This window comes from Anoplopoma fimbria, chromosome 1, assembly GCF_027596085.1.
Source record: "Anoplopoma fimbria isolate UVic2021 breed Golden Eagle Sablefish chromosome 1, Afim_UVic_2022, whole genome shotgun sequence".
Classification (NCBI taxonomy): domain Eukaryota; kingdom Metazoa; phylum Chordata; class Actinopteri; order Perciformes; family Anoplopomatidae; genus Anoplopoma; species Anoplopoma fimbria.
In genome coordinates this window covers 2543087-2561414 of record NC_072449.1, presented here as the reverse complement: position 1 = coordinate 2561414, position 18328 = coordinate 2543087, and the positions used below count along the sequence as shown (strand labels likewise).

The 18328-nt window shown below is 38.1% G+C and overlaps 3 protein-coding genes across 3 annotated transcripts in view; 2 read left to right on the top strand and 1 right to left on the bottom strand.

Moving 5' to 3' along the window:
* Window positions 1-1380: 1380 nt before the first annotated feature.
* Window positions 1381-2844, top strand: timm8b (translocase of inner mitochondrial membrane 8 homolog B (yeast)). Its single transcript, XM_054603528.1, has 2 exons — window positions 1381-1598; window positions 2589-2844. The coding sequence occupies exons 1-2, from the start codon at window positions 1497-1499 to the stop codon at window positions 2754-2756; spliced, it is 270 nt and encodes an 89-aa protein (XP_054459503.1). The 5' UTR covers window positions 1381-1496; the 3' UTR covers window positions 2757-2844.
* Window positions 2845-5189: 2345 nt separating this feature from the next.
* On the bottom strand, window positions 5190-10694 carry il4i1 (interleukin 4 induced 1). The gene is made up of 7 exons (XM_054603020.1): window positions 10670-10694; window positions 8659-8873; window positions 8455-8567; window positions 6900-7101; window positions 6730-6798; window positions 6511-6647; window positions 5190-5958 (listed from the first exon to the last, which is right to left on the bottom strand). Exons 1-7 carry the CDS (start codon window positions 10692-10694, stop codon window positions 5190-5192), a joined length of 1530 nt encoding a protein of 509 aa, XP_054458995.1.
* Window positions 10695-14514: 3820 nt separating this feature from the next.
* LOC129108060 (sorting nexin-19-like) overlaps window positions 14515-18328 on the top strand; it is a 33866-nt gene continuing 30052 nt past the window's right edge. The window contains exons 1-4 of the mRNA XM_054619744.1: window positions 14515-14579; window positions 16101-16383; window positions 16523-16717; window positions 16939-18144. Coding sequence (XP_054475719.1) covers window positions 16123-16383; window positions 16523-16717; window positions 16939-18144 — 1662 coding nt within the window. The 5' untranslated portion in view covers window positions 14515-14579; window positions 16101-16122. The remainder of the gene's footprint in view (window positions 14580-16100; window positions 16384-16522; window positions 16718-16938; window positions 18145-18328) is intronic.

Genomic DNA, 18328 nt, shown 5'->3' with positions numbered 1-18328 from the left:
TAGATGTTCAGGCGTCAGCGGCGCAAAGATGGTGGATGTTCGAGAGGATGAGCAACACTGTTTTATTTCTGGATTTTTTTTTAATATTCTATCACAAATTAAATCAGCTCGTATTTTAATATTTAACATTGGCCATTATTATTTGAAAAATAAAAAAATAAACATGAATAAAATAAAAACATGAATAAAAAAGTGGAGTAAATGTCATCATCTCACACCTCAAATTGAAATAATTCAGTTTTATTTTTATATATTATATTTCATTAATACATGTCTACGTTATTTTTTATTGTGGGTTTGTATTATGTTTTTTTTATTCTAAATCAGTTCGTATTTTAATATTTAACATTGGCCTTCTCCAAAATATTCTCACATGATATTATTATTTGAAAAATAAAAAAATAAACATGAATAAAAAAAGTTGAGTATATGTCATCATCTCACACCCCAAATTGAAATAATTCACTTTTTAATTACATTTTTATTACTATATATTATATTTTGTTAATACTATTTTTTATTAATGTCTATGTTATGTTTTTTATTATGGGTTTGTATTATGTTTTTTTAAATAAATTGCTTACAATAAAACTTCCAATCATTCATTCTAACCCAAAACATTGATCATCAATATGCAGAGCGAACTAATAGTCTTCCTTTTGAGTCAACATTACCTTTACTATCTAAAACTCACCTATTTAAATCTGCTTTTAACCTGTGCTGCTAGTTAAGTATGTTTAGTTACATTTTTTTTACTGTTATAATTTCATCTATCTGCCTATTGTTAATGATTTTATTGTTTCTGTTTTTACCATGTAAAGTGCCTTTGAGTTCCCTTTAAAGTGCTTTACAATTAAATAGATTATTATTATTATTATTATTATTATTATTATTATTATTATTATTATTATTATTATTATTAAAGACCATCACAAGTATAATAAGCACCAAGGGGAACAAGATGGTAAATTAAAATAAAATAAAGTGCTATACAAATAAAATGTATTATGATCATCATTATTATTATCATTATTATTATTATTATTATTATTATTATTATTATTATTATTATTATTATTATTATTATTATTAATTATACGATTATTATTAGTTTTATGAGCATCACAAGTATAGTAAGCAACATTGGGAACAAGCTGGTAAATTAAAATAAAATAATAATAATAACAACAAAAGGGACTTACCAATGAAGTATTAATGAAATAGTTTAATTTAAATAGTAAATAAATACATTATCCCTAAGTTATACCTCCAAATTATTTTGGGTCATCTCTTTTTCTTCGGAGGCAGCTCCCGTCTAACAAACTATCTTTGCAAGCGTCACTTCCGGCGTCACGTCCAGTAACGTCGCCGTGCGTAACGCGTGACGTCATTGGTGGATCTTCGTTTTTGACAGGCTGCGCTCACTCGCGTTGAATCCGAAGGTCAGCTCGTCTCCCCCGGCAGCACGGAGGCACCGTGACCGCGTTACAGACGCCATGGACGGCTACGACAACCTGAACGCGTCGGAGAAAGCGGAGGCGTCGGAGCTGCAGAGGATGATCGCGATAGAGCAGCAGAAAGCGCAGTTCCAGGCCCAGGTAACTGTGCTAACGATGCTAACTGTGCTAACTGTGCTAACTGTGCTAACTGTGCTAACGATGCTAACTGTGCTAACGATGCTAACTGTGCTAACGATGCTATGCTAACTATGCTGTGTGTGTGTGTATAGAGTGTTTGTGTGTGTGTGTGTGTGTGTGTGTGTGTGTGAATGTGTGTGTGTGTGTGTGTGTGTGTGTGTGTGTGTGTGAATGTGTGTGTGTGTGTGTGTGTGTGTGTGTGTGTGTGTGTGTGTGTGAATAGAGTGTGTGTGTGTGTGTGTGTGTGAATAGTGTGTGTGTGTGTGTGTGTGTGTGTGTGTGTGTGAATAGAGTGTGTGTGTGTGTATATGTGTGTGAATAGAATGTGTGTGTGTGTATATGTGTGTGAATAGTGTGTGTGTGTGTGAGTGTGTGTGTGTATATGTGTGTGAATAGTGTGTGTGCGTGTATATGTGTGTGAATAGAATGTGTGTGTATAGTGTGTGTGTGAATAGAATGTGTGTATATGTGTGTGAATAGTGTGTGTGTGTGTGTGTGTGAATGTGTGTGTGTGTGTGTGTGTGTGTGTGTGTGAATAGAGTGTGTGTGTGTGTGAATAGAGTGTGTGTGTGTGTGTGTGTGTGTGTGAATAGTGTGTGTGTGTGAATAGAGTGTGTGTGTGTGTATATGTGTGTGAATAGAGTGTGTGTGTGTATAGTGTGTGTGTGTGAATAGTGTGTGTGTGTGTATATGTGGTGTGTGTGTGTGTGAATAGTGTGTGTGAATAGAATGTGTGTGTGTGTGTATATGTGTGTGTTTTTATGTTTGACATTATTCTACCACACCAAATTCCATCGACAAATTTAACTCTTAAAAACTCTTTAAAACTCTAAACAGAACGTTTGTCTCTCTTAAAGCTGGTTCTCCTGTTGGGAACAATGAACAGGATCAAATGCACTTTATTCACCATATACCAGTATTACATCAGGTTCTCCTTATATTTATATCCAGGTTCACACGTTCACGGACGTCTGCTGGGATAAGTGCGTGGACAGTCCGGGCTCCAAGCTGGACCACCGGACGGAGACGTGCCTGGTGAGCTGCGTGGAGCGCTTCATCGACACCACCCTGACCATCACCAACCGCTTCACCCAGATGGTGCAGAAGGGCGCTCACTGACGACGGCGTTGATGAAATGTTTTGTATCGCGTTGATGGACGTTTGAATATCCTGTAATGTGACGTCAGTAAAGGGACGCAGCGTTCGCCATCTTGTCTGTGGTCCTTCTTACTTAAACGTTATTTTTTATTTAGCCGTTAAAAGATATTTTTGGACGACAAGAAAGTCACATTTTGCCGTAATATCGTTTGGTTTGTGATTCTTATGTCTTTGAGTGATTAACATGGTGCTTGAATAAACTGGAACACTCTTGGAATTAAGATAGAAGTCTATGAGAAAATGCAAACCCACAATAAAAAATAACGTAGACATGTATTAATGAAATATAAATATAAAAATAAAACTGAATTATTTCAATTTGAGGTGTGAGATGATGACATTTACTCCATTTTTTATTCATGTTTTTATTTTACTTTCAAATAATATCATGTGAGAATATTTGGAGAAGGCCAATGTTAAATATTACAATACAAACTGATTTAATTCGTGATAGAATAAAAAAAACATAATACAAACCCACAATAAAAAATAAGACATATATTAATGAAATATAATATATAAAAATAAAACTGAATTTAAAACTGAATTATTTCAAGTCTTGAGAAAATGACTCTACTTCTCTCTTGATTTATTCCCTCAGTAAACATTGTAAACATGAGTTTATGGTCTCAATCTCTAGTTTCAAGTCTGCTTCAATACAGCATGATGTTGATTTTATAACAAAATGAGACTTTCTTGACATGCAAAATTATCTTTTTAAATTGAAAAACACATCTTATTCATGGCAGGGTTCAGACGTGATCAAATAATTACTTGTCCCTCATCTCTGTGGTGGCTACTGGTGAGCAGATCGCAGATCCAAAAGGTGAAGTGATGAGATTATTCTTAGGAAAAGACAACCGCAACAACATTGGTCTATTTGTTTTTCACATAAATATTTATTAAATGATAAACTAGAACGGTTCTCCTCAGTAGAGTGCAGATCATCTACAGCTGTGTCTGCAGACACCAAGGCACGTTTCTTGCAAACTCAAAAACAAGCTGCGATGTATTCAGGCGATGGGATGAGATGTACTCAGCAGTGGGTGTACTGGTAGTTCCGTTAGCCGCTAGCCGCTAGCCAAACACACCATCCAAAACAATGAAAGTGAACAACCTTTGAGCTTTGAGGCAAATAAAGGTATCAAAAGTAAAAGCCCTCATACTGTGTCTGATATGTTACTGTATTCTACTTTATTAAAAAGATAATACCGATATATACTTTATGCTCAACTAGTTGTTCATTGCTTTATTGTCTGAAACACCAGAGGACATACAAACAAAATGTACTGTGAGCAAACACAAAGACAACGAGAGCAACGGCAAAAACTAAAAGCATATTTACACAAATGTTCTTTTTGTTTCTAAAGCATTAAAACAAGTATTGAACTTCTTTGTAAAATCCTCTGACATGTAAAACAAATATCAAAAAGGAACTCCATACATGACTCATCAAGGTTTTTCAAAACAAGAGCAAGTGTTTTTGCTGCTTATATACAGTCTTACGAATATTCAGAGTATCGTTGAATTTATTAGACAATTAATAGATTACTAATTAATCATTTGAGCAAAAATGCCAAACATTGATTTAATAATTAAATAACTTAAATGTCAGTATACAGACTGTTCTGGCATTTTGGACAAAGCAAGCAATTAGCATACACCGCATTGGACTCTTGGGACACATTTTTCTCTATTTTCTAACATTTTTATAGACCAAATAATTAATTGTTTGATAAAAAAACTGATTTATAAGTTCTGAAATATATTTCTTTCATCGTTAAAACCATGGAGCATCCTGTGCATGCATCATACTTTATGGTTCCCTCTATAGATAAATGTCTTGTAAACAAGCTTTGTAAAAGTGTTTGATTTCAATTCAAACCAGATTTCTTTTTAGTTTAGGGGGTATGATTTAAATTTTGTTTCATATTTATTCTCATTATTATCTACCCAAGATCTTCCTTGTTGCCAGTGTTTTGGTACTTTTTGTAAAAAGAAAAAAAAAAAACGTTTAATGAAATCTTAAGTAAAGAGGTAAAAAATGAAACACCAAAGTATGGTTTACATTTTGTACTACCTTGTCATTTGCAAGTGCCTTCATCATTTCAAGTGTTGATTGTAGAAAGAAATGTTATGTAACAGAAAAGTCCTGCAAGTCACCACCAAGGGGATGATAATTAAATTAATATTTATGCTTATCTTTGTGGAGCCTCATCAGAATGAACCTAAACTATACCTAAATCAATAAATATGGACAAAACACAAAAATATATGTCATCAGAGGGGTTTATATATATTAAGATATGCTAAACCAGCACATCAGACACATTCTGTCAGACCGATAATGAAGGAACGGATACAAACAAAGTATTTTCTCCCCCATAATAAAAACTAAACTGGGAGGTTATTGATGTTTCTCGCGGCCCTGATGGCAGACTTCATGGCGGTTTCGATCCACCCGTGCGGCGTCGCCGTGTGTTCCCCCGCAAAGTGCACCCGTCCCTCGCTCTGGAACAGCTCTGCGGCGTACTGGCCCTGCTGGTACGGCGTGAACAGAGCGAAGGCCCCCACACTGTACGGGTCCAAACCCCACATCTTCACCAGGCCCCCCGTCCACAGAGGCCTGATGTACTCCCCGTGGATCCTCACCAGGTCCTCCAGGACCACGGACATCAGCTCGTCCTCGCTCATCCCGTGGAAGAGGGTGGAGTCGTCGGAGCAGGTGTAGGACGCCAGGAGGGCCCCCGCCGCCGTGCCGGGGAACCCGTGGCTCGGGTAGAAGATGAAGCGTGCCGGCCGGTCCGTGATGCTCTTCCCGCCTCGGATGCCCTCTGTCTCCCAGAACCGCTCGCTGAAGCTGAGGATCACCTTGGTGGAGCTGGCGTAATGGACGGAGCGCAGGGCCTCCAGCTTGTCCGCGGAGAGCGGCGGCTGGAAGTCGATGAAGACGGCTGCCTTGGCCGAAGCCGTGACCAGGGCGTAGTCCGCCGCCAGGTTGGTCAGGGAGCTGGAGTTGAACCGGTCCTGGTATGTGACCGTCACGCCGCCACCGCCCGTTTGGTTGATCAGCTTGACCTTGGCGTTGAGGAAGGTCGTGGCATTTAACGTTTGGTATAAAGCCCTCGGGAGGTGATCAAATCCACCCGTCACCTCAACGTACCTGGGAAAAAAACAAAAACAACGTTGTCGTCACCCATTGGTTTGTGGACGGATGTTTTGAAACCTTAACCTTAACCAATGAACAGGAAGTGACCATATTTGGACTGAGATGCAGTGACATAGAGACGCCGTATACGTCTCTGGTGTCGACCTGTCAATCAGTGTGTAGCCCCGCCCTAAAGCATCCCCTGCTTTATGGTCTGTTTGACTCTAAATGGAGCATCATTTACTAAATGAACATCATGCTGTATTGAAGAAGACTTGAAACTAGAGATTGAGACCATAAACTCATGTTTACAATGTTTACTGAGGGAATAAATCAAGAGAGAAGTAGAGTCATTTTCTCATAGACTTCTATACAACCAGAGGAGTCGCCCCCTGATGGACAGGAGAGAGAATGCAGCTTTAAGACATGAAGCATTGACTTCACCCTTCAGAACAGGAGGTTGCCGCCTGGTAATTATTCTCTGTATTCCTTTTTAACTCCTGCTAGTTTTTAACTCAATCAATGACATTTTTTTGGTCCGCTGGCAGTAAAATGAATATTTCTCACTCAGTGCTGTCGCTGATGTCCGACTGCATGTACAGCATCTCTATCAGCGACGTGTAGAAGAGGCTGTTTTCATTCAGGATGTCTCCGATCATCCTCAAGGCACCACGGCTCAGGTTGCCCACCTTCACCAGATATTCCTGTCAACAATCAAACATAAACTGTGAAACTAACAAATCATTATTTAAACTATAACCTGTGTGGAAACATCAGGATGAATACCTTCACTGTGTAGGAATCGTATTTATCTATCAAGGCACTGCAGCCGATGGCCCTGAGATCATCCTGCACCTGAGCACAGATTAACAATTAGACACTCATCCCTATCCTCGTGCAATTAAAATAGCAATAATAACAATATTATAACATTAATGAGTGTAATGCATACAAACCTGCCAGAGCGTCTGGCCGAAGAGTTGAGCGGCTGACTTCCCCCTCTCTGCTTCATTCAAGCTGTAGTTGAGCACATCTGGATTGTTTCCCACGGCGCCCGTTTTCTGTCGCACTCCATTGATAAAGTAGTACGTGTTCTTGTCATCTTCGATGAAGGGGTTTAGGGAAATTTGTAATTGGGAGGCAAGGGAAAGCAGAATTCTGTGGAATAGATAGTGTGTAGTAAATATTTTATACATGTAAGAGAGATTTGAGGTTGTTCTTTTTACGCAAAACCAGTCGTGGATGAAGTATTTAGATCATAGCTGCAATAGCTACAACAAACTATAAATGTTTCATTTACATATAACCTTTTATAAGTAAAAAAGTCTTAGTAAAAAGTGACCTATATAAACAGGAAGTTTCTGGCCATCCAACAAATGTAAGTCCAGTAGTCACTCTCCTTTTAGCTCTGTTTTGGTCTCCACCAACTGCTTCCATGTTCACCAGCTAGTGGCTAACTTTGTCTGCGTACAATACAGTGGAGACAGATGCCACGAAACCAAAACAATTAGCTGAAAGGTGCTAAAGTAGTTGATGTGATAGAAACTGGAACTGCCGATGATGGTTTTCTGAAGGTTCGTCATCACACGCAACTACCAACAGCGTTTGTAGATATAACTACAAAAGTTATGCGCTGTAATTCGTAAATATCCCGGAAGTATAAAGACCGCAGAAACGCAAAAACAAGTGGATGGGTCAAAAAAAACAAAGAAAAGTTGGTAAAACGGTTTAGGAAGTACAGTATTCCTCTGAAAGAAAGAAGTAAAAGTACTTCAAATTGTACTCAAAGTGGCCATCTTTAAGATCTTAATTTAAATTAAATGTCTGTTAATTCAGGAAGTAACACAATAGTGATTGAGCTTATGACCCCCTTTATTAAGTATTGCAATATTTAGATATTCGCAGTGTCATGACATTTCTTGCAAAAGTGGTGTATTACAGTATTTACACAAAAGATTGGAACAATTTGCATGCAGCCCAAAGACTCCAGACACCTAAACTCTGAGCACAATTCATTTGTTTGTACTAAATGACGTACTTGAGTACTTAGTTACTGCAGTTATTTGTCGATGTAACAAGTCGTATTATGGCCCTGCAAAAGTCATAACTGGAGTCACTTATGAAAGCTGGTAGTGGTTTAAAAAGTACAGTATTACACTGAAATATTAAAGTACATCTACTCCAAAATTGTACTTTAAGTGGCAATAAATGTCTATTAAATCACTGTCTTTTACGAAAGGAGGAACCACAATAGTGATTGAGCTTATGACCCACTGATTCAAAGTATTGCAATATTTAGATATTTGCAGTATTATGAACTGGGGTGACATTTTTTACACTTATTTGCATATAATTTGCATAGAACAGCATTTTGCAAGCAGCCCATGACTATTCCACTTATAACCAGGACTTAAAAAACGTAAGAATTGCCACTTTAGGTACGGAACTAAATCAAGTACTTTGAGTACTTAGTTACTGCAGTTTTTGTGTCTCTGTCATGAGCGGACTCACTCGTGAAAGCTGGGGATCCTCATGGCGCCCACTTCTGCGTACCAGCCCTCCCTGGTGTTCCTGAAGGTCTCCACTCGTCCTCCAATGCGGTTACTGGCTTCTATTATGGTCACCTTGTCGTCCACATAATCAATCAATATTATACACTTTAATGTGTACTGCATGTATTTCAAGTATGCACTCAGAAACTACCTTTCCTCTTACCTTGTGTCCGGCATCTTCTAAGAGCTTGGCGGCGGTCAGTCCAGCGATGCCCCCTCCGATGATGGCGACATGACGAGGAGTCTTGGTGGCGGGGAGGCCTTTATCCACCAGGTCCAGGAGCTCGCTGTAGTCGGCGTCCTGGAGGCACTCCAACAGAGGGTCTCCGACGATCCCGCTCACGGCGAAGACCACGACCCCGACTAGAACCAGAGGGACTGACCAGAGGGAGATGATATCAACTCAAGTGATGAATTTAGAGGAGAAAAGAGGAATATTTCTAATCTTTAACAGTCAGACTCCATGTTCTCTCTATGTTCCTCAAAGAACCTTTAGATCCTCCACTGCTGGGTTTCTAGTTCCCCTTAAAACCCATCAAGAAAGAAAATTGGAGATTTTTGCAGTTTCTTTCACTTATTTTCTTGCATCATTTAAAAACATATGTATTTGGCCAAGATTTTTTTTTATTATTTTTGAAAAATCCATTTAAAAAAAAAAAAAAAAAAAAAAAAATCATTATTTAGAAAATGTTTTTTATTAATTTATTACATTTTCAAAATTTTCAAAATATTTTATAATTTGTTTTACAAATTTCTTAATTTCTTGATTATTAATTTGGGGCTGCACGGTGGTGTAGTGGTTAGCACTGTCGCCTCACAGCAAGAGGGGCCTGGGTTCAATTCCCGGGCCAGACAACCTTCTGTGTGGAGTTTGCATGTTCTCCCCGTGTCAGCGTGGGTTCTCTCCGGGTTCTCCGGCTTCCTCCCACAGTCTAAAGACATGCAGCTTAGGTTCATTGAAGACTCTAAATTGCCCGTAGGTGTGAATGTGAGTGTGAGTGGTTGTTTGTCTCTATATGTCAGCCCTGTGACAGACTGGCGACCTGTCCAGGTGAACCCTGCCTTCACCCATTGACAGCTGAGATCGGCTCCAGCACCCCGCCACCCTTAACTGGATAAGCAGGTTATGGAAAATGGATGGATTTTATAATTTTTTATAATCCATTTTTTATTCATCTGGTGACATTTTACTTAAAATGTAAGTGCAAAAGGCATGCTTTCATCCTTTTTTTGATATTTAAATGTTAACATTTTTAAATGTTTAAATGTTTAAATTTTTTTAAATTAAAAAAATATATTTTTACAAATTTCTTAATTTCTTAATTTATTTATGTTGTATATTTTATCATTTTTTAAATATAAAATATTTTTTATTCATCTGTTTTTTTTTTACTTGTGCAAAATGCATGCTTTCTTCCTCCCACTTTTAATTTTTTTTAATTTTTACAAATTTCTTAATTTATTGATTTACTTATGTTGTATATTTAAAAAAAAATGTTTTAAAATAAAATATTTTCCATTTTTTATTCATCTGTTCTTTTTTTTTCTTTTTTTACAAATTTCTTAATTCTTGATTTATTTATGTTGTATATTTTTATCATATTTTAAATATAAAATATTTCCATCTGTTGACATTTTTTTATTTTACTTAAAATGTAAGTGCAAAAGGCATGCTTTCTTCTGTTTTTTTATATTTCAATTTTAACATTTAAAATTTTTAAATGTATTTATTTATTTATTATTTTTTTTTTTTTTTTGAGTGCAAAAGGCATGCTTTCTTCCTACCACTTATGTTTTTTTATCCGTAAAAATATGTTTTTTTTTTCTGTTAATATATTAATATATATATATATAATATATTTTTTAAATGTACAGCACTTGAGCTACATAGTCTGTATGAAATGTGCTGTATGAATAAAGATTATTAATATTTTACAACAGCTGGAACTAAGTGACCAACTTCCAGTTTCCCTCTTTTTAATGCTGGGCTTACAAACATAACTGATTCACATTTTCACAATAATCCACTTGTGATGCACAGGTAGTTCTGTTTGTATTATGTTTGTATTCAATCACATGTGAAAGATTAATTTTATAAGTGATCAAATCTGAAATTAAAAGTATTAAACTTTTAAAAGAATGAATTACATAATAGCAGTTCATCTTATACTTACAGAACTTGCACATGTGAGGGATCATCTTGAGAACAGAGCTCCACGTTCTGGACTTCCTCCCTCGACTGATGACACTGAGACTATTAGAAGAATAGGAAACCTTACAAAAAAACAAACAATTTACAGGTTAAGTGGGAAAAAACAGACAGGCAGCATTATCATGAACAAATATTTGCTAAACATTCTGCTGAACCGGTTGTTATTTTTTTCTAAAAACGCGTAAAAAATACATTGAATTTGGTGGCTAATCAAATCAGTTCATTCTCATTATCTAGAAATGAGAAATATCACCAGGTCAGACTGGACTATCTCTGCATTCCACTCACCTTTATCAAAGGTAAGGTCTCGTATGTAGTCATAAGACTATGCATGACTGAGGAGAAATGACCGAGTCCTCCGACTGAGCTAAACCTTTAACGTTGTGTCTCTCTTCATACTAAAGCAGTCTGGTAAAAAGAAAAAAAGACCTGGACGCGTGGTATGTGTGAAATTGCACACAACGTAGTCTTAATGAGGGGGACTGTGTGGCTCCTCAGGTCTTCCAGAAATATTTTCCCACACCGGCTCGAGAGTCAACCACACTGAACAAATCAGATTAGTGAGGCTATCCCGGTCATCAGCATACCTCATTTCCTCCATCAGAACTCATTCAGTGGTACCCAAAAAAATGTCAAACTTATCAACAACAACAACTCCAAGTCTTCATTATTTCTATTGCAAATATCCTTTATGTTTGTATGCATGTCTTGACATTATTTTTACTGCTTATCTGTAGAAATGTATGTTTTTTTGGCAAAAATAATGCACATATACAGCTTTTAACAGGCTGCAAATAAAAGAAAAAGCAAGTTTCATTTTCCTGACTTTGGGTAGCAGCACTGTTATTTGTTTGTATTGAAAGCTTAATGCTGAATAACTACTTTTTTGGGAAACTGGAAGTGATTAAAATGGACAAAAACAGAAAAATTGAAAAAAGACGGAACTTGCAACTTCTAGAAAACCTTTTTTTTCTTTTGCTGGTTTGGTAGAAAACCTTAAAGACAGACTGACCTGTGGAGCTTCTTGTAGCTCAGGTGATACTGATGATGCATAGCTGAATGCAGCGTTGTTGGAGGTCAAAGGTTAAGGGTTTTATGTCACCTTTTTGTAAGTTTGCGTTAAAACAACAAGGTCGCTGAACTAACGAGGCTTTGGTGATTTATGTCAGCCATGTGAATGTATAATCACACAGAGAATTTAGCCATGAAGTCAGTCTGTTGGGTTTGCTGAATGTAGATATCAGAAAAAGAGTAGAAGAAGAAGACGTAAAAAAGAAAAGGAATTTAGCTAGATATTCAACAAAACGGCAAACATTCTTGCATCCTTGCTTTTTTACCAAACTTCAAAAATCATAAAAGTGTTATTAATTTGTGAAGATTATTGAATACATTATTTATTGTCTACAGATTAAACAAGATGTGAATTAAAGAGCTTCATGTTTAGGCCGTTTTGCACACAGACAACATTTCTTCTTTGTTTTTTTCTCTCATACAATAAAAAATACCCTTATCTCTTGTTTATTTTTTCCTAATCGTTTATTTTTGAATTATTTATATTTTCAGTTACGGTTAGGGGTTCATAAGCAGGAAAAATGACTATAAAGCAGCATGTCGTCCCACAGTCAGATACCCAACCTAGCTTATGAATGTAAGAGGATATATTGTTTTTACAAGGTAAAGGTGTGCAACCTATTTCTTTTCTGAGAATTGTGATGAGAAGATCAACATGACTCTCAGGTCTGTGTGTTCATGACGGGAGGCTATTGGCTTAGCTGAGCTCATAAAATGGAAGCAGTGGAAACAAAGTTCAACATACTGTCGACCAAAACACCTAAAGCTCTTTAATTTACATCTTGTTTAATTTGTGTGCAATACAAATAGTTATACTATAAGCTAAGCTAAGTTAACCGAAGCCGGCTCCAGCCAGTCATTTTTTGGCAGAAGAGTGACACTTTTGTAATATGAGTATAGCTGAGGTTTTAGTTTTTTTCTGATTTGAAGGTTCAGAGAGAGGAAGTTCTCATGCTCTGTTGTTCCTCTTTAGTTTCCTTTGTGGTTTAAGTCACGCCATGCATGAAATGTGAGAAGTTTTCTAGCAAATATTCCTCTACCTGTGATGCTCAAATATGAAGCAATTTACTACAAACACTTCATCAAATCATACGACATTGACAATATTTACATAGCCCTCCAAATACACCGTCAGAACCTTTGGAAATGTTCTTGACTGCTTCCAAATGGTTGATATATGATTTAATGTATCTATTTACCTGATCTTATTCATTGTATTGTCTTTACTTCCTCTGTGCTCAGGTCCTTCAGTTTTCTTTTCTGCGTTGTTCGGTTTTATTTTCTGTATCGAAGCGCTTTGTCACATAGTTAATACAAATGCTATATAAATAAAGTTATTATTATTATCATTAATATCGTTATTGATATTATTATTATTATTATTATCATTGTTATTTATATTATTTATTATTTATTATCATTATTATTGTTATTATTATTATTGTTATTATTATTATTAACTGTATTGATATTTTATTATTATGATCATCATTTGTATTATTATTATTATTATTAATAGCGTTATTTATATTATTATTTATAATATTATTATTATTATTATTATTATCATCAATATCACTATCATTATAGCTTTTATCATTGTTATTATTAATAAAACCTCAGCACTAATTAATCAAAAAATTTGTATGTCTAAGATTTACATGTGTTATGCATTTTTTTATTATTCTGGCTAGATAGATTTTTGTTTGTAAAACAATGAGACAATAACAGTTAATATTTGTGCACTATATTTAATTCCATTTATAAAATGTAGGTTTGTAGGTGTCTTTTTAGAATTTCAAATTCTACAATTAGTGACTTTAATGTCTAGAGGTTCACATACTTATGTTACTCGGATCATGTTCAGTTAAAAATATGAACTCTTGTTTAAGGTTTTTTGTTTCTTTTATTGAACTATTTGTGTCTGTGCCTTCTGCTGCACTATCTACTGTTTGTTTTGTACTTTCCACTGTACACATCATCACCATGTCTCTTGTGTGCATTGCTCATGTTTAATTGCTCCGTAAAGCTGTAGCAGCATGAAATATCTCCACCGGTGGATGTTGGAGGAACTGCAGAGAGCAGAGAAGGAGCATCCACAGCTCATTTTATAATAAAATGATATGGAGCAAAAGAGATATTTTTCTTGTTGATATAAAATAACAATAAATTCATCAAACTAAATTAAAAGAACAGCATGGAGCATTATAAAAATATAATAAATATTCAATAAAATATAAGTGTAAGTTCATAAACTGAATTTTATATTCAGTAGGCTATTCAATAAAATGTTTTTATTAAATGTCAAAAAAAAAATAAAAAATGTTTTATCATTTTAAATAGACTTTACATCATAATTTAAGGTCCTATTTTTGTGATGTTTTTCTGGAGCTCATTTGCATGTACGTCATCAAATACGTCATCAATAAATGATTAAATGTTTTTATTAAATGTCAACAAAAAAATAAAAAAATAAATACATGTTTTATCATTTTAAATAGACTTTACATCATAATTTACATCATAATTTAAGCTCATTTGCATGTACATCATCAAATACGTCATCAATAAATGATTAAATGTTTTTATTAAATGTAAAAAATAAAAAAAATAAAAAAAATACATGTTTTATCATTTTAAATAGACTTTACATCATAATTTAAGGTCCTATTTTTGTGTTGTTTTTCTGGAGCTCATTTGCATGTACGTCATCAAACACGTCATCGAACACGTCATCATACCGGAAGTAAACAAACCAGCTGTTCTGGTCGAGGCCTCACGTGGGGAATCACGTCGCGCAGGTAAAACACATTTATCTTTAATAATAACAATAATAATAACAACAATAATAATAATAATAAAGGCAGCAAAGGGTTATTTATCTGTGAAAAGGACGACGCGTCACGTGATGCGCTGATCACGTGATAAGCTCTGCAGATGACGCGCCAGAGCTCTAAGAAAAAACCACCAATTTAAGATAAAGTGGAGGATTGTGAAAGAGTGCAACCTCAAAGGACATCATGTGAGATATCAAACGAAGCGTTAGGTTATGGTCTGTAATTCGGCATCGATATAACACGTGATAAATATAGTGTGCGGTTGCATTTGGACGTGGAAGCCACCGCGTCTCCTTCCTCCTCCTCTGCCACCAGCGTTGGTTCAGGCTGCAGGAGGCAGCAGGAGGCAGCCTGAAAACACACATTTAATCATAAAATAGATGTTATATCGAAATAAACCTCAACGCCGAATATTCTGCTGCTGCATGTTATTGAATATAAAAGCTTTTAAAGCATGTTTGTCTGGTGCATAAGAGGCATGCAGCAGAAAAAGCATTAAATTGTGTATTTTTTAAATGGGGTCTGGTGGAGTGAGTTCTCTCCAGATTAGATAACTGTGTGTTCTGTTAGTTACACATGCAAACTGATGTTAGCAGCTAACATGACACTGTTTGTGCTTTCCAATTTAATTTGATTTTTTTCATTATTGATAAAGGTCAACTGCAGTTTTTTTGTGTTTATTGCACCAGGTTTTAATAGTTTATCACATTACATTACATTACAGTCATTTAGCAGACGCTTTTCTCCAAAGCGACTTACAGTCAGTAGTATGTTACATATCATTCACCCATTCACACACTGATGACAGGCTACCATCAAGGTGCCACCATCAGACTCTAACTAACATTCATCATCCAGTCCACACCGATGGCCTTCAGGAGCAACTTGGGGTTAAGTGTCTTGCCCAAGGACACATCGACTGCCGAAGCCGGGTATCGAACCACCGACCCTCTGATTGGAGAACTACCTTGCTCTCCACTACGCCACAGCCTCCATATCCCTAAGTAGCTACATATGTCCTTAATTTAACTATACAGACACATAACAAGCATGAGTGGTGTCAGTGTTTGGTTTCTGGAGTTTAAGGCTAAATAGTTATAATTAAGCATGCAGGTTCAGGCACACCTGTCCTTAATAGGGAATCGTAACACCTGGAAACATGTTTTTTATTTTTATATATTTATTTTTACTCTTATTTCTTATTTCTTATTTTTATTTTATTGTATAATATGTGTATTTATTATCTGTTTCTATGTAGTTGAGCTGCTGCAACACCCGAATTTCCCCCATGGGGATCAATAAAGGAAATATAATAATAATAATAATAATAATAATAATAATAAATAGGAAGAGGAAAAGGGGTCAGTATGGGGCAACAAATCATTTTAATTCATACTGATAATAGTCTGACATCCATGCAGCTTTTCAGCTTTTATATTTATGTAATAACTAATCTGTATTCTCCTTTTGGTTTTGTGTTTCCAGGTGTGACGTCTCTCCGGCACGCATGAACTCCATGTCTCTTCCCGAGGGTGTGAAGCCAGGCGGTAACCTCCGCGGCGCCATGGCTGAGCTGTTGGGACAGAAGAGCCTGTTGGGCTTCGGTGTGCTGTTGGCCTGGCTGGTTCTGTTCCACCTGCTGGTCAACATCTGGCTGCTGTGCGTGTTCACCAGCCTGCTGGTGGTGCTGGGCGGCTGGCTCGGCTCGCAGGCCGTCCTGGAGTCCAACAGCGTGGTTCACCTGGAGAGGTTTATCACCCTGGAGGAGGTAAAACGTGCTTTAAACTGAGGTTTACAGCTCAAGTGTTTCATTCGTAGACGTGGTCTTGTTTGTTGTCCTTTCTTTCTTTTGGGAAACAAGAACTCATCACTTAATTTACTCTCATTTTGTCGCGGCTGTATCTCAGGTTAAGCCGTCTGTGGAGGATGAGCGTCACCTGGACCAGGAGATCCACAACACAGTGAGGAAAATCATCAGGGACTTTGTCACCTCGTGGTTCTCCACCGTGTCCTCCGAGAGTGGTTTTGAGACGGAGGTTCAAGAGGCCATGATCTCGATGGCCATGGAGCTGAAGATCCGCTCGAGACAGCTGAACAGGAAGGTACTTGATTCCTTAAACATCAGTTCTATTGATTTGGAAACGCGTTTAAGAGACACAAGCAGGTGGCAACCTCCGTTTCTGCTGAGTCAAGCCGATGCTGAAGTGTCTTAAAGCTGCTTTCTCTCTAGTGTCCATCAGGGGCGACTCCTCTGGTTGTATAGAAGTCTATGAGAAAATGACTTGGTCTTTAACCAAACGTGTAACTTTTTGAATCACTGCAGGAGCTGACCCAGAGGATCCTGGATCTGTTCGGCTGCCACCTGCAGGACTTCATCAGAGCCAAGGAGCTGGTGTCGGAGCAGCCGAAGCCTCCGACGAAGATGTGGAGCGGCGAAAGCGAGCAGCTTTGGCGGGCGTACTCCACGGTCACCACGCCTCATCTCGCCACGACCGACGACGCGGTGCAGCTCAACTACACCAGAGCGGTCGTGGACTTGCTGCTGCACGTTTTGGTGCCGCCGCCTCACTTGGAGAGCCGCACGGGACGGTTCGTCGTCGGCGAGCTCATCACCTGCAACGTCCTGCTGCCGCTCATCGCCAAACTGTCCGACCCCGACTGGTTGAACTTTCTGGTGATCGAGATACTCGGCAAGTCCCGCAAACCGCAGGAACCGGTTGCGAAAGAGCCGCCGGCTTCGCTGCCGTCGTCGCTGCTATCTCCGCCACCTTCATCGCCGCCTGCTGAATCAGAGCTCACTCCACTACAAGAGGCTCAAACACCTCAGAGGGATAGGGAAATGGTCGGCGACGCAGGAACGCCCGAGCTCACCGCCTACGATGTGATCGACTCCGAGGAGGCGGACTGTCCGCAGAGCAACGCCGAAGAAGAAGAACCAGCTCTTTCATTTCTACGGCATTACATTAGAGGCAGCAAGTTGAACCCGTTTTACCAGGAAAATGACTCGGACCTGGATTCTCCTTCAGGCGACTACAAACGAGGCTCCATTGATTCCCTCGTCATGATCGGCCAGGACGATGGCCTCTACGGCCGACGGAAGGAACATCCCGCTTCTGTCGACGACAACAACGGCGTGGACCTGGAGGATGTCTTCCCCAGCCCAGTTGACAACTCTTGTCCAAAAGTCCTGGTGAATTCAGAGCCACTGGGGCATCCCAACGGCTGCGACCTCTCTTCACTGAGGACACCGGCGGGGACTCCTAATAACGGAGGCCTCCAGGACCTGGAGAGGGACGGTTTCCCCCCAGTGAACACGTCCAGGGAGCTGCTTCTGGGGGTAGAACAGAACGAGCTGACGGTGAACACTCCGTTGCAGGGCTCCTCTTCTCCGCTGCAGACGTTCAGCTTCGAGCCGCTCATCAGCCCCGACGGACCGGTCATCATCCAGAACCTCCGCATCACTGGCACCATCACCGCTAAGGAGCACCGCGGCACCGGCTCGCACCCCTACACCCTCTACACCATCAAAGTAAGGAGATATCCGTTCCTACCACATCTACCGGCAAACAGGAAGTCAGTGGTAGTAATAATAATAATAATGGATTTTATTTATATAGCACACTTTAAAATACAATGAAATCTCAAGGTGCTGTACAGGGTAAACAATCACAACAATCAAATAGAATAAGAAAACGCTAAAAACAAATAAAAAA

Coding starts and splice junctions, on each gene's coding strand:
- timm8b (XM_054603528.1), top strand. CDS start 1,497: ATGGACGGCTACGACAACCTGAACGCGTCGGAGAAAGCGGAGGCGTCG. Junction 1,599..2,588: donor AAGCGCAGTTCCAGGCCCAG/GTAACTGTGCTA, acceptor ATTTATATCCAG/GTTCACACGTTCACGGACGT.
- il4i1 (XM_054603020.1), bottom strand. CDS start 10,694: ATGATCCCTCACATGTGCAAGTTCT. Junction 6,648..6,729: donor ACGATTCCTACACAGTGAAG/GTATTCATCCTG, acceptor GATTGTTGACAG/GAATATCTGGTGAAGGTGGG. Junction 5,959..6,510: donor GACATCAGCGACAGCACTGA/GTGAGAAATATT, acceptor TTTTTTTCCCAG/GTACGTTGAGGTGACGGGTG.